This window comes from Podarcis raffonei, chromosome 5, assembly GCF_027172205.1.
Source record: "Podarcis raffonei isolate rPodRaf1 chromosome 5, rPodRaf1.pri, whole genome shotgun sequence".
In the NCBI taxonomy this organism is placed as follows: Eukaryota; Metazoa; Chordata; class Lepidosauria; order Squamata; family Lacertidae; genus Podarcis; species Podarcis raffonei.
This window is the reverse complement of record NC_070606.1, coordinates 2,455,271-2,470,941: the sequence shown is the minus strand read 5'-3', so window position 1 is coordinate 2,470,941 and position 15,671 is coordinate 2,455,271. Positions and strand designations below refer to the sequence as shown.

Below are 15,671 nucleotides of genomic sequence, written 5' to 3'. Positions count from 1 at the left end.
GTGAATGACTGGGAATTCTAGAATTCTACTCATCACTGGGCAACCAGTATCCATGTTTCCCAGCTCATCAAAATAAAAATAAAAATCTCCTCCCTTGATCATAGTACCTGAACAGCAGCAGTTCCCTAAGGTCTCAGGAAGATGGTTTTAAGAAGCTGTTTCTTAAAACCCCATAAATTCATCCTCCTCAGAGGAGGAAGAATGAAAAACACTACATAATTCCTCTGACGGCTGAAGTAATCCCCCACTCCAGTTTTTGGAATTGTGCCCCAGGCACTTCAGAGGACGATGCAGCCTTTTGCTGAGGGAGAGGAGTAGATTTTATCAGGTTGCCCTCTTCTTGATTCTATCTCAGCACAGCCTGCCTTTTTCTGCAAGCACAATGTCTCTGCAGCACAGTCTATATACTTAGACTCCTGCACTGCTTTCCCTGGACCCAGAAGAGGGTTCAGGTACTGTTGCTGCCACCATCTCCTGCTCTGATGTCCTTCCTGTGTACAGAAGAGGAATAGCTCAATAAAATAGCCCTTCAGCAGGGCTAAGGCTATATATGCACCTGTGTCAGGAGCGAGGGCACAAGGCCACCAACCACACAGCAAGCATTTTGGGTGGGAAACTGCAGGCAAGCAGTAGGACTACTCTGAGGCTCCCTCCCACCCGACAGCAGCAGCAAGGAAAGGGAGAAAATGAAGAAAGGTTCTTTGTAATTTCATAAAGTTTTAGTGGAAAAAATAGCTACAGAAGGAAACTAAATGTGGGTGGGCGAAGGCGCAAGGCCACTCTGGAGGGTGAGGAGAAGGGCTGTGAGGGAGCTCAGGCAGAATAATCAGGAAGGCAGATAAGGCTAAAGTCAATTAGAACAAAGATAAGATCAGGAAATAAAAAGGCCCAAGTATTGCAGAGCAAATAAAAGGCTGACTACTGTCAACAAGGCAGGGAAGAAACCTGGAGATGTGCTGGCCCACTTCTCAGAAATCTCTGCTCCTTCCTTGTCATGTGACCAGGGATATCACCTGACCCAGTGCCTGAATGACACCAGAAATAAATATGCCATTAAAAAAAAAAATTTAAAAGACCCAACGTGCAGCATTGATAAAGGTAAAGGTAAAGGTACCCCTGCCCGTACGGGCCAGTCTTGCCAGACTCTGGGGTTGTGCGCCCATCTCACTCAAGAGGCCGAGGGCCAGCGCTGTCCGGGTCACGTGGCCAGGTCACGTGGCCACACTTCCGGGTCACGTGGCCAGCGTGACATCGCTGCTCTGGCGAGCCAGAGCCGCACACGGAAACGCCGTTTACCTTCCCGCTAGTAAGCGGTCCCTATTTATCTACTTGCACCCGGGGGTGCTTTCGAACTGCTAGGTTGGCAGGCGCTGGGACCGAACAACGGGAGCGCACCCCGCCGCGGGGATTCGAACCGCCGACCTTTCGATCGGCAAGCCCTAGGCACTGAGGCTTTTACCCACAGCGCCACCCGCGTCCCCAGCATTGATAGAACAAGTTAATTGTAAGTAGTCAACTGCTGCCTTTGCTGGGGTTGGGTGGAATTGCTGAATGTTGATTGTTGCTTCGTGTTTCTCATATAAATAAGTGAAAATAATAAAGTATTTGTGGGGGGACCCATTTGAGAATACGGAGGGATGGGGCTTGCCTTATCTAATGTGGGACTGAATGCCATAACTCTGGGGCCACTGCCAAAATGGCCCTGTTCCATGCGCCCAACAACCTTTTTATCTTTATTTGAAGACATCTCAATGGGGCCTCCAAGATCATAGAGTACACATAGGTTGATACAGCTGCAGGCAAAATGTAAGGTAACCCAGGCCCAAACCATTCAGGGATTTAAAGGTAATCACCAGGACTTTGAATTGGGTCTGGAAATACACTGGTACAATATGTATTCTGACCATCTGGGGGTGGCTGGCACTATGGTCTAAACCACTGAGTCTCTTGGGCTTGCCGGTGGAAGGTCAGCAGTTCGAGTCCATGCAATGGGGTGAGCTCTCATTGCTTTGTCCCAGCTCCTGACAACCTAGCAGTTTGAAAGCATACCAGTGCGAGTAAATAGGTACGATTGCAGCAGGAAGGTAAACAACGTTTCCATTGTTACGGTAAAATCTGGGTGCGAGGCTGCTCTGCCACCCAGCTCGTCGGACTAGGTCCGCGGGTCCCTGCGGAGGAAAATGAGCTCAGCCGGAGACAGGAGCAAACTGCAGAAGATCCAAGTTTATTGCGCAACAGGTTCAAGGCGAGATTGAACAGCGAGAAAGGGGTGACATGAACTTTTGAGATTTCCCTCCATGTCCCAGAATACAGTGCAAAATACATCCCAGTTACATCATGAATACATTTAGAAGAGGTTGGGTTACACAGGATTAACATATGGAGGAGGGAGGGGGAATATGCAGAGCTGGAGATATGCGCAGATAAGCACATCCTAAGTACCGGTGATGAGAAGACAATGGTCCATGTACACGTAGTCTGCCACCTGGCATTGCCTGGAGGAAAGGCTTGGCAGAGTGATTTGACAGGATTAGGGCCTTGACACCTTGCTTGAGGGATTATGGAGGACAGGGGAGGTGTCATGGAGTCCTAGAGAAATTGAGCAAATTGGCACGTTGATTTTCTATGAATTTTATAGATTTTAGTCCCTTTTGACATTGACAATTGGAAATAAATGGATATATTGTAGCGAAGAAGAAGGTGAAGAAGACATGCCCCCCCCCCCATTCCGTATCACCATGCACTCTGGCCCTTGCCACGGTGTTCTATTGCACCAGAAGTGGTTTCGTCCTGCTGGCCACATGACCTGGAAAGCTGTCTGCGGACAAACGCCGGATCCCTCGGCCTGAAGTGAGATGAGGCCTGCACCCCATTGTCAAATTTGACTGGACTCAACCATCTAAGGGTCCTTTACCTTTACTTCTGACAATCTGGCTCCAACCAGTAGACAGGTGGCTACAATTGCGTCAACTGAGATTTCTGGATGATCTTCAAAGGCAGCTGCCTGCAGAGTGCCTTACAGTAGTCTAGCCCCCATGGATAACTGGGGCAAAGTCCACTCTCTCCAGATAAGCTGGATAAGGACCTAATTGGACCCTAAGCTGGTAAAAGCTGCCCCTGGCCTCTACCACCACCTAAGCATTCCCAGTTAGCGCTGAGTCCACTGAGTTCTACAAAAGACAAACAGGCCAGTCTCTATACAAAAGAAAGAATGAATACAAATTTAAAATCAGGAAAGGCCTGGGTAGCTCAGCTGGTTAGAGTGCGGTGCTGATAACACCAGATTCGCAGGTTTGAGCACCATATGGGGCAGCTGCACATTCCTGCATTGCAGGGGAATGGATGGTCCTCAAGGTCCCTTCCAACTCTGCAGTTCTATGATTCTAAGGCAATACTGAGCAGCCCTATTTAGGATCCACTCTGCTCACCCCAAAAAGGGAAAGGGCTAGAAAAGGTGCTCCAAACACAGTCTGCCTCCCTTTTTCCCTGACTGGATTACCGAGCCCTGAAGGGTCACCACCCAGAAGTCATAAAAGACAATTGAACTTTGGAACTGGACTATACAGTACAGACTTTGTTGGATAACACAGATAATGAGAATCCCGAGCACAGGACTGCCATCACTGCAAGAGAGTTGCAACGTTTTAACATTGATATTGCAGTGCTTCAGGGTTAGCAAAATGCTTTTTTTTCTTTCTTCATTTTCCTGCATCATCAGGACTATGAAACATTTCAATTAAAGCAAGGCTTTTCTAAGGTTTGTGCTTGTTTATTTTGCTTTGCATGACATGCAATATGTATTTGTATCTTGCTCTTCCACCAGGAACTCCAGGTTCTATGCATTATTCCCTCCACCTGTTAGCTTTGCAACAGCCTTATGAGGTCAGGTAGGCTAAGTTCTTGCCAATAGATCAGAGCTTTCCAAACTGTGTGTTGCAACACACTAGTGTGTTGGCTGCAGTGTGTGGGTGTGTCGTGCAAATGCTCCCCGAGCTCTTATGGATTAGTTTAACCTCCAGTTTGCTAGTAAAACTGAATTGCTGTGTCATGAAATGATGCATGTCTAAAAAGTGTATCACCACCATGAAAAGTTGGGAAAACTCTGCAATAGATTGTGGTGTCTGCTATGTGTGAGCAGAGGAAGGCAATCTACAAAGAGTTTATTGGGCCCCCAAAATCCTGTTGGCATCCCTGCTCTGGAGGAACATTTAGTTGTCATAACCAACAACCTACCCGCCCCCCAAAAACTTCAGCTACGCAACCTTAAATTGCTGTGGCCCAAGAACGATCCCTTCAGCTTCATTCACTCCACTCCCCATTGCCATCAAATGTGTTGTGCTTTTCTTTTTAACATTCGAGTTTTATGTGTGATCCAGCAGCTAAAGTAATGTGTAAGGTGTTACGGGAGAGGCAGTACCTCTGGTGGGGGGCATGTTGTGCTCCTTCTGGTGTCGCCACCCTGCACTTAGCTCTCACCTGGGGCTCCTAGAAGCTGCCAGCGTGTGACAGAGGACACACCCCAACTGGCTGGCTAAAACAGGTGAGGGCAGGCAATGGGTCTCAAACCCTTGGTGAGTTAGGAACTTTCTCTGAATGCAAAGACAGCTTGTAACTCATTCAAAAAAGGAAATGTGATCAGACGACAGGACTTATTTTTGAGAAACCCATGCTGGGTCTTAGTAGTCACAGCATCTTTTTCTAAATGCTCACGGAAAGACCATTTGATTATCTTAGAATCATAGAATCATAGAGTTGGAAGAGCCCACAAGGGCCATCGAGTCCAACCCCCTGCCAAGCAGGAAACACCATCAGAGCACTCCTGACATATGGTTGTCAAGCCTCTGCTTAAAGACCTCCAAAGAAGGAGACTCCACCACACTCCTTGGCAGCAAATTCCACTGTCAAACAGCTCTTACTGTCAGGAAGTTTTTCCTAATGTTTAGGTGGAATCTTTTTTCTTGTAGTTTGGATCCATTGCTCCGTGTCCGCTTCTCTGGAGCGGTTCTCTTTTCTAGGACCATTCCTGGTAGAGTGGTACCTCGGGTTCCATCCGCTTCAGGTTACATACGCTTCAGGTTACAGACTCCGCTAACCCAGAAATAGTATCTCGGGTTAAGAACTTTGCTTCAGGATGAGAACAGAAATTGTGCAACAGCAGCGGGAGGCTCCACTAGCTAAAGTGGTGCTTCAGGTTAAGAACAGTTTCAGGTTAAGAACGGACCTCCGGAACGAATTAAGTACTTAACACGAGGTACCACTGTATTGATGTCAACCTCACCGGTTCTTCCTATTTTCCCTTAAGCATGAAAGGAGTGTTTTGCTGTTGTCTTTTGAACCTATGTTTTCTTAGTGTTAAGTAGATTTATACTTTAGCAGAGCAACTTGTAAAATTTGGGAGGCTGAATTCAAGTCTCATAATCAGGTATCAAATCTTATCATCACTGCACAGTACAGCTGCTTCACATGGCTTCTATCACTCTGCCACTGGGTATGAAAACATCTGCCATTGCAGGAAAAGGAAGGAAGAGCGCCCAGCCAAGCCCTCAGGGACAGAATGAAAGGGAGTGGGCACAGCCACAACAGCAGGGGCAGACTTAGGGGAGCCCAATCCATTTGCTCGCACTGGGTGCTGAGCAAAGACGGGGTGCAGGGGTGCTGCAACAATGATAAATAACAGAAGGCAAAGTGGGGGCACCAACATTTGGCACCACACAAGGCGCCACTGAAATTTTAAAGCCCCAAGTCCACCTATTCCTCTCCAGAGCAATACTGTGTGTCAGTCAGATGGGTAGAAGTAACCTTATTTTAATTATGTTTTATTATTTTATGTAAATTAAAGAAATAAACACAATTCAAGGAGGAATTGTCAAAGACCAAAATTTTGTGAAACCTATAGAATTTATTCAAATGAGCAGGAAAAGTTAACACTGAAGGGATGTTTACTATGGTTTCATTAAAAAAGAAAACCCCACCCCACTTTAACTTCTTAAACATCAAACATATATTGTGCAATAAGAGTGGAATTCTTAAGAAAAGGTGTAGACTAATTGTATGAACAAACACTTCTAACTACATAGAGTAACTATCTTGTGTTAACAACTAGGTAATGTTAAACTAAGACACCTGAATGCAGCCGCAGAAAACTGGCTTCCTGGAAAATGATGAAATTTGAGTGTGAAACTCAGAGAGGAAGGCATGCTGTGTAAAGCATTTCTATTCCATTACCACCAAAAGTTTCTATATATGCAGTGAATCCTGCTGCTGGTTATCTCTGGTTATCACTCATCTTTATTTGGAAAACTTTGGAGCTGTTGAGGTAAATTTGTGGTAGGGATACAGGCTGGATAATAACCACAATTCAGCAGCTGTGTGCCAAACACATCCCCTAGGCTTCCCAAGCATGGCAACATCTATTTCACATTTAACTGGTCAGTTCCCCATCTTTTTAGAGGTTCTCGCTCCTCTGCAGAAATATGTACATGCTGAGAAGTTCCTGAAATTACTGAATCAGTGTATATTTAGAATGTATATGTTCACTGCTAAGTCTTCTGCCAGTAATTATGGAAATCACTAGAGATATCAGAGATGGGATCACTGAAAGGTGACTGATAAGTTACCTTAACGCAAGTTTGGGTATTTGGATGATATAGCAAGAAAATGTATAAGAAATGTATAGGAAAACATTGCAGAAATTAATCAATTTCTTATCAATCTCTTTTTCAAACTGGAAGGTAAGCTATTTATCAATTATTCTATTATTATTCTTCCTTTTTAAACTGTTGCACATAGTTTTTTCTTTGTTTTCCATACAGCATTCTGTTAAACATGACTGTCCGTGTTGTGGTCCTTGTACCAGTGGTCACAAAAACCCATGCACTATAGATCTTTTGGATCACAAAATCCATCATTTCAGCTTCATGTGCATGTTCTGGATAGATAGATCTCTTTGCCTCCGTATAAGCAGAAATCATAATAGCTTGCAATAAATTGAGGATAACACAAATCATCACAAACAAAAAGGAAGTTAAGAAGAGACCTGCCAGAAACCTATCAGCTGCAAATTCAGTACCCCTAAATGCCAAGGCACAGTAAGATAACACAGTAGTAAAGGAATAAAGCAAAGTACGGTAACTTTCTTCATGTTGGCCAAATCCTAAATACCCAACTGACATATATGCCAAAAAAAAAATGGCCCCTCCTACAGACAAGTTAGTAATTGTAGGAAGAGCTTCAAACAATGACTTTTGGGCCAAGCGGACATCAAACATAAACCTGAGATACCGGTATGTTTTCATAACTAGGAAAAAAGCCAATAATGCCTTAATTGTTCTGACAACTCGATCGAAATGAGCAGCTGCATGGAAGGGAATGAATTCTTCTTGATTATACAAATAAAACTGTATTAACTCAAAAGCAAGCTTAAGTCTGAATAGAATCAGCAGCAAAAAAATTAGACAGAATGTCTTAATTCCAAAATTAATTAAATTGGCAGCTGTTTTTATATAATTCAGCCTTTCTTGACGCAGCATGCGATATTCATCCACAATATAAAATATAAGTATAGCTACAATACATAAAAATAAGAAAACTTGACTACTGGTTTGGTCAGCTAAAAGTGGGAGCTTATAAGAATGAACTGATACACTGCTGACAAGAGGGCCAACATATGAAAATTCAAATATGACAGAAATACTGCAAAACAGATCTGCATCTGGATTAAAAGTGGTCAGCTCAATAATAGTTACCCAGGTCCTGTGATCAAGCCAGGTGTTCCTTTCCAAAGTCTCCAATCTTTCTGTTGAATTTATTTGTGGTTCTCCTGTGAAAAAATAAAAGCTGTATCCTCTGGATGGGTAGCTGTTTAATTCTCCATATGACTCATATTCCCACTCAGCAATGCTTTGTTCATAAGTGTAGCCTGAAAAGCTGGTGGGGTTGGCAGCTGGATGATTGACTGGAGCTGACCACGACCCATTGTAGTCAGCTTGATCTTCTGGGTCACCTCCATATCGGTGTACACAGTGAATATCCGTCAGAAATGCTTTTTGAAAGCTATGTAAATAGGTACATGCCCTGTCAGAATGTATACCTCTTATTTGTCTCATTCTGGGCGACCCAAGGACTTTGGACCAGGTCTCTGAAAGATAGGTTGGTTGATAGTCATTGTGTATCAACGGCAGAAGGATATTTTTCACCCATTTGTAAATATCTTCTACTTTATTTACTTCAGATAAACCAAGAGAAAATTTCTTACGCATAAATCGATTGTAGTGAAAGCTACTGGTGGTTTCTGTAGGATGAGTATACTTTAAAATTAAAGCTAAAAAGACAAAGTGACAGACCATATTTTTTGCTAAAATATAACCTAGACTCTTAACAGTTGCTTTCTTCCTCAATATTATAAGCTCTTCGCCTTTAATTGGTTGGTATTTCTTTGAAGCTCTAAGTTTGACAAGGTTATCATGTAACTGTCTCATCTTGTTTGCAGGGATAGTTCTATCATTAAACTTAAGATCTTGGTATCTTGTCCACGGGATATTTCTGCAGTATTTTGGATAAATGGTATTCCAGGCTGTAAAAAAAACTACCTTTAAGGTCTCAAGGAAAAGCACAGTTAGGCAAAATGAGGTAATGGAAGCTATTAACCACTCAAAAGAGGTTTTAGTGGAATAGGATTGGCCAAGTAGTACAATGAAGAATGAGAGCACAGCAGATACAGAAAGCACAATGATCCAGGCGATGTATAGAACCCACCAAGTAGACTGTGGTTTATGTATTTTCTCAGAAAATGTTTCATTTTCTGCTGCAACATTATTGCTGGAATTGGTGTCTCTGTGGGGGAATTGCTGGGACTTCATCTCTGAGGGCGGAGCAGCTTTTAAATTGCCTTCTTCACAAAGGTTTTCAGATGAAAAGGAGGAACTTCCTTTTGGCTGAGCTTGAGCTGCATTGTGGGCTGAAGGTTTCTTTGATAAATGCTTAAACAAGGTTACCAGAACCAATTGCACAGGAACTGAAATCAAAGAACTTTCTATTCCAATTTTTATAGATCTCAAATACTGTAGTTCTACTGAATAAAGATGTTGGTCAATATCGTTGAAGAATATAGTGTTAAACATCAGGGAGCTTAACAGTATTGCTAAGCAACAAGTCAGCCTGAGGAATCTGCTGAAAGAGTCATCGTCTAAATGAACAAAGACAGACAGCCAAAGATGGTTCTTGAACAGGTCATTGCTAATCATAATACAAAAATAATCAGTCTTGCTTAAGGGTACACTGGGATTTGTAACAGTAAATGACCTTTCTATTTGGCAATCATCCCTGCCAGGATCAAACCATTTCCTACATATAAATAGCCATGACTGTTTAGTATCCATGTTTTGTACTTTGATTCGGCTTAAGAACCAGTTAGGACCAAAGCCATGATTATTGCGCCAGAGATGAAGAGAACAAATGTTTCCTAAGTCTCTCTCAGTAGTTAAGAGAAAGGTGTCAATGGATCCGTCCTGGAAGATCCCTGGGAACTGTGGATGTTTTAAATGATGTACATCACTGGCCCCATTTTGGCCAATCAGTTCAATGAAGACATCAGCATTGGTGCCTGATCTTAAACGACTTCCTGTGTATATTGTGACTAGATACCTCACCTCGTGAAAGGGATCATTGTCTGGCAAATCTATGACCTGATCGCTGGTGCCAGCTTTATCTTTTCTTATGACCCAGATAGCCAAAGAGATGTAGATTATAAAAATAGCAAGAACTGTCAACCCTGTTACAGGATTTTGGCCACTTGATGCTAAAAGGAACCTTTTCATATCAACTTGATTGGGAAATAAAAGTACTTTGGCAGCCAAAAATTGGATACCAAGTCCTGGGGTCCTTGATGGCCTGGGGTTGGCTGTTCTTCTGCTGCGCTCTTTTGCTTTACAGATGCAATGTATCTTGGAATAGGTGGTCTGAGGGCCAAGATGGCAACTCCCTTCTTTCCACTGGTTCTGAATTCCATCCAGGTCTAGGCAGGCTGCTGCAAAATGAGCAATGCGAACTATCTTTGTGGTTTGGTCTCTGACAATTGGATGTGATTGTAAGACAACAGAGATATTCAGTCTGTCTGCTCTATTGCTCTGGAAAAGAGACCAAAGCAATGACTGAGGAAGACAAAGGATATATGGAGCCTTAACTGCACAATCAGTGACATTAGTATCCATTTTAGTTGGTGTAGGAGGACTGGAATGGGAAGCAGCATACACAGCTACAGGGGGGTGGCTGATATTGTGGCCTAGGTATATAAAGACATGGAAAGTAATATTTATTTTAGACACAATCTGGATAAAAATATCTTTGGAGCTTCTTTCTACTTCAAAACTAAAGCCACCAGTTGTTTTAGGGAGATTTTTGTCTGGTCCTATTGTCAAGTCAAAGATGGCCTCCTCTTTTCTAGCCATGATCATTTCAACCACATGAGGTGTGATACTGATTACGTCACCGTTAGCTTTGGTTCCTGTCATTTTTAATCCAGTCACCATTGTTCCAATATCTTCTGTATAAAGCAACCATGGAAAGGGATTTCTGTCAAATTCATAAAGAACAGTGGATACCACAGCATCTACCTGTAATTCAGCATGATTACTCTTTTTCAGTTCAGTATAAAAGCAGTTCCTGCAATATTGTCTGTCAGAGAAAGTTCCTGAAACATCCCATTTCTCATCTTTCCGTAAATGCATGGCCCAGATTTCAGTCTCCATGTTAGTTTCTTGCTCCCCAGGGACTTTACCTTGTAAGACTAGATCTGCTAATATATCTGTCACTGAAATGGTTTCTTTAATTGCATTGGCATTGACATTTCCATGGTTCAAGAGAGAAGCGCTCAACACACTGGACAACCCGATAAATATACCATTGCCAAGGATCTCTGCTTCCTTAGAACCTAAGTCTTTGGCCCTGAGCCTTTTGAGAGCTTCACTGACCTCTCTTAGTTTTCTGACTGCAAGCAGTTGTGATTCCCTGTTTACTTCAGTAGTTTCATGTGTTACCTGACAAATACTCAAAATCACTTGGGTTATTTTCAGAACATCAGTTGTAGGTATCCTCGTAGTTATATTAAGAAGGATTTGTCGCAAATCAGTTTTAGAGCCTTGATTGGTTGGCAAAGTCTCTATATTATTTAATACAGAGGCCACCATATATACAAAATAACCTATATTAAAGTAATCTTTAGCTGCAAGCAAAGTTGTCATAGGAGCGGTTGGTCCACTGATTAAACCGTGTAGATCATGCTGAACAACACGAGTTGGTTTATTTTTTCTTTGATCATACACAGTTGCTTGTAATATTACCTGAGAAGATGCTCCGAGGGCATCATACACTTGAACATATATGATTAAGGTAGAGTTCTGAGATGGTATACCAACTGGAAGAAAAGAACGAGGAGTTTTAGGCTCATGACCAGCATACACTATTATTCCCAAAACATTATTCTCTACTGAAGATGCGGCACTGGTTTTGATTTGATTTGATGATGCTATCACTTTATATGTAAGAGGTCCATTTTTGTCTTCAAATCCACTGCACTGAATGATGAATTTTGTTAGGAATGCCATGCCTATCTTTGGATTGATAACACACTTTCCTATCTGAGGTGGGCCATTCACATAAAAAGAATATTCGTAGATGGCTGACTGTCCCTCCTTTGTGGTGACTTTCAGACTAAATGTAAATGACTGCTCTGCCATGGATACAAATGCATAAGCATTTATATGCAGATATGGATTGGATCTTCCAGTTGCACTTTTTGAAGACCAATCAAAATTTATTTCACTGGACTGTGCTGAGTAAAGTGACCAGTAATAGAGAGATTTGCCACTTCTGCAATTTAGGCATTTGCCAGAAAGACAAAATCTTTCTGTTGAAATTACTGACTCACCACAATTTTCAATACATGTGACATTTAGGATTATGGCAAGAGGAGCTTGCACATGTACTATTTGTTCCGTCTGAGCTATTCTGCTACCATTTTGAACCACCAGGCGAAAATAGTACACATTATTTCCTTGAAGTGTTTCAGGTTGCACTCTTTGAACTGGAACAGAGCATGTGATCCATTTTAAATCTACCTGATCTGGATGACATTTCCCGTTTTCACTTAGAGTCATTGATGTGTAGTCTGTTTTTTGTTTGCTGCAATACCACGTAAAGGACAGCCCTTTAGAGGGTTGGACTGCCTCACCATTGTAGTATGCAGATCCATTAAGTATCCACTCATCAGAAAATCCAACTGTCCGGACACTGCCTCCAGCAATGACAGCCACAAAGGTATCCGATCCAATCTTGACAAACAGCGAATCAGATCCTTCCATGCTCTTCCATGTATCCAAAGAGGTTAAATTCATTGTAAAATTAAAGAGATACAAGCCATTATCTAAGACAGGACCAGGTACTTTTAATATGGTGGAATTTCTTCTTCCAATGCTAGGTGGATTAAAAGGTTTTGACCAATCTGGTGTAGTAGTCAGATCTGGAACTTTATAGATGTTCCAAATGACATTTGTTTGATTAGGACCTGGACAAGTGATATGTGTATCAGCAGCCAGAGTAAACTCTGTTCCTTGGGTATAATACACCACACGCTGAGAAGCGTCTGGCTTCTGGATACTAATTTCCTTAATAGAACAGGGTTTTTGATGGCAAGCTATGCTAAATCTGAGGGCCTTTGAAGCATAAGTGTTGACTGTGGCTTTTAAAATAGTTGGCATTAGTCCATTTCCAATGCATTTCACCTTTGCTACAAAACCAGTGAAGAGGGCAGAGTTGAAAGTTAAGAAAGAATCAGAAATGAATTGCATTGCATTTTTGACATGATTTATGTAGGTGAAAGTATAGTTCTGAACTGGGTACTCGCCTCTAGAATCAAAAAGTTGAAGGTTGAAGGTCCACTCACACTGCAGCAGTGGATGTTGCACAGGAATAAACCACACAATAGAGACCAAATTGTCTTCAGGAGAACTGTTATTGAAAACGCGAACTTCAATATCTTTTTCACCTAGAGACCTGAACAAAGTCCCTTTCCGATTCAGATACACATGGATGCTGAACTTGGACAATTGCAGCTGCATGAATTCAACAATGATCAGGTAACAGAGGCTCTGCTCCTCGTAAAAGATATAGTGGGAGCTGTAGCCCTTCCTAGTGGTAGGAGGAGTGCTGTCTTCCTGTGTAGAATAGTACAATCCCAATGTATGGCTAAAAATGTAGATGCCTCTTCTAGTTTTCTGTGGATTGAGTGTGAGATAAGTTGCGGCTCCAGTGCTTGCTCTGAAAATCAAAGTCTCATTAAAGAAATCAAGTTTTCCTGCCAGTTGTTCAGGCATCTTCTCATTAGTACGAAAATAGACACTGGCCACCACCTTCTCCTTGGAGTGATATGGTATGGGAACAGCACAGAAATTGCTGCGTAGAGCAAAATGGTTGTAATTGTAGAAGTGAGACCACTCTCTTGTATCATGCGTGCTTAATAGTTTATAAGCTACTATTCCTTGGCTGAGCTGTAGAAGACTCCAGGAAAGGCTGATTGTCCCATGTGGGTGGCTCAGCAATTTGGAATGTACACTAAAGACATGCAAGAGGGCAGGCTCCACATATAATTCTATGCTAAGGCTGATCAGAGGTCGATGCTGAACACTGACTGAAGCGGTATAGAATCCACGATGGGGATAGCATACAGTCAGGTGGTAGCTATAGTACGATGCGCAGACCTGGTACAATTCTGCATTAGGGTAGCCAGCGAATGGAAGTGGTTCACTGTGCTGGTTGCTGGGAATGAGGAGATCTTCTGGACTACCCCCTCGGCTCCTGAAGCGATAGCTCCATGAGGAACTCTTAAGGCGTGCGCACCAACCCAGGTGCACTGGCTGCCATTCAAAAACTGGAAGGGTGCGTGGCCAGAGCAGGAAAAGTCGAACATCTTGCCCGGTAACCTCAATGCTCAGGTTGTGGTGAAAGCACAAGGGCGCAGAGCACAAAGTTGATGTACACTGTACTGTGATCCGACTATAAGCCCATGGTGGATAGGGACCTTCCCCTGGCAGGCCTTGACCCAGCACCAACTCACCTAGCCAGTTATCTGTACTGTTTACCAGGATGGAATCTCGGTACCAGTGGCAATGAGGAGCGGGTTGTAAGTCTGTCTCTCTCTTTTTAGAATTCACTCCTTGTGCTCTTGAGTAGCACAATTCAATGTATTCATCCCACAGACATGAAACCTGGAGTTCGTTATCTTGACGTTGATAAACACGATTTTCTGGCTTTGAACAAGTGACTAACAATGGTGGTGGAAGGAGATCAAGAGGAGCTGCCACTTGGTATTGCAAGCAACATGAACAGCAGAAGAGGAAGACATGACATAAAAGGTACCTCATCATTGACAGGAAAAAGAAACCTGACTCAGGAGTAACAGTTATCTCCTAGCAACAGCACAAAAAGAAAGTCTGCATGGATTCTAGAACCTTTCCGCTGTTGCCTTAGGCAACTCATGCCCATTTTCAATATGGCCACAATAGTCCTTGTCTTTTTCTGTGGTTGAATCCCACACTCCTCTTCATAGTCCTCACATTACCCTGGATTTGTATAAACCGTGTTATTGCCATGTTGCCCAGATGTATCTATTAGAATTTTAATGGAGAATGTTTGGTAGGACTTTAATTTTGAAAAGGCAATGACTGTGATAAAACTGGAGCTTGAGTGATTATTTCCCATGATTATATTCCATCTAAATAGCATGTATGCTTATCTCTATATCTTATGAATCCCATAAACACTGGAAATCCCAGATCTTGAATTTTCTCTATAAATTACCCCATGAGAAATGGGAACATATTACAACTGCTACCTGTTGGCTTTTGGGTAAAAGATCGCCTCTCTTTTCTTTCAAGCCAACTCTTCCTATGGAGTCTTTGGCAGAACCACTGAGTATACAACGCATCACACAGAAATGTAGCCTAAATAACTTCTCCTTGCAGGGCAGCGGCTGAAGAAGGAGCAAAAGAGTTTTCTTGTGTGTGTGTTTCTTTGTGGCTGATTAGCTGCTCTCCCTGCGGCACGCGCAGTTCGATCCATCTTTTAGATTTAGGGAAGCTAGTCTCAAACGTTTGTTGGGGGAGGCCTAGTTTTTTTGGGGGGGGAGTTATTTGCCTGTCTTCACACTTTTTATGATGGAGGACCACTGTAGCCACCCCCAATGACACGTTCTCAAGATGGAGGGTGAGGGAACAGCTGCAGTCGCCTGCGGTTCCTGCGCAATGTTTGCCATCTTACCAAAGGTTGCAGGCAGCTTTACCTGCAGCAATTGCATGTTGATTGCCCTCTTAAAAGACAAAGTCCAGCAACTGGAGGAACGTGTAGCTACGCTCCAAAGAATTAGAGAGTTGGAGCTCTTCTTGGAAGCAACAGAGCACACTGTCTCCACCAAGGAGGAGACAGGGGACTCCCCTGAAAAGGAGGCTAGTTCACCAACACAGGAGCCAGATATATGGAGAAACGTGACTCAAAGAAGTAGGAGGCCCAGGGTTCACTCTGATTGTTTAGAAATACACAATCGCTTTGAGGTCCTCTCCCCTAGCATGGAAGACGAAGAGCAAACTCCATTTGAGGATCTCTCCCTCATTACAGTCGATCAG

The 15,671-nt window shown here is 42.9% G+C and overlaps 1 protein-coding gene across 1 annotated transcript; it reads right to left on the bottom strand.

Moving 5' to 3' along the window:
- Positions 1-5,885: 5,885 nt before the first annotated feature.
- LOC128413521 (polycystin family receptor for egg jelly-like) lies at positions 5,886-14,481 on the bottom strand. The gene has a single exon (XM_053387556.1). It carries the CDS (start codon positions 14,415-14,417, stop codon positions 6,759-6,761), a length of 7,659 nt encoding a protein of 2,552 aa, XP_053243531.1. The 5' UTR covers positions 14,418-14,481; the 3' UTR covers positions 5,886-6,758.
- Positions 14,482-15,671: the final 1,190 nt, after the last annotated feature.

What these genes read in the sequence shown, in the direction of transcription:
- LOC128413521 (XM_053387556.1), bottom strand. Translation starts at nt 14,417, where the DNA reads ATGATGAGGTACCTTTTATGTCATGTCTTCCTCTTCTGCTGTTCATGT.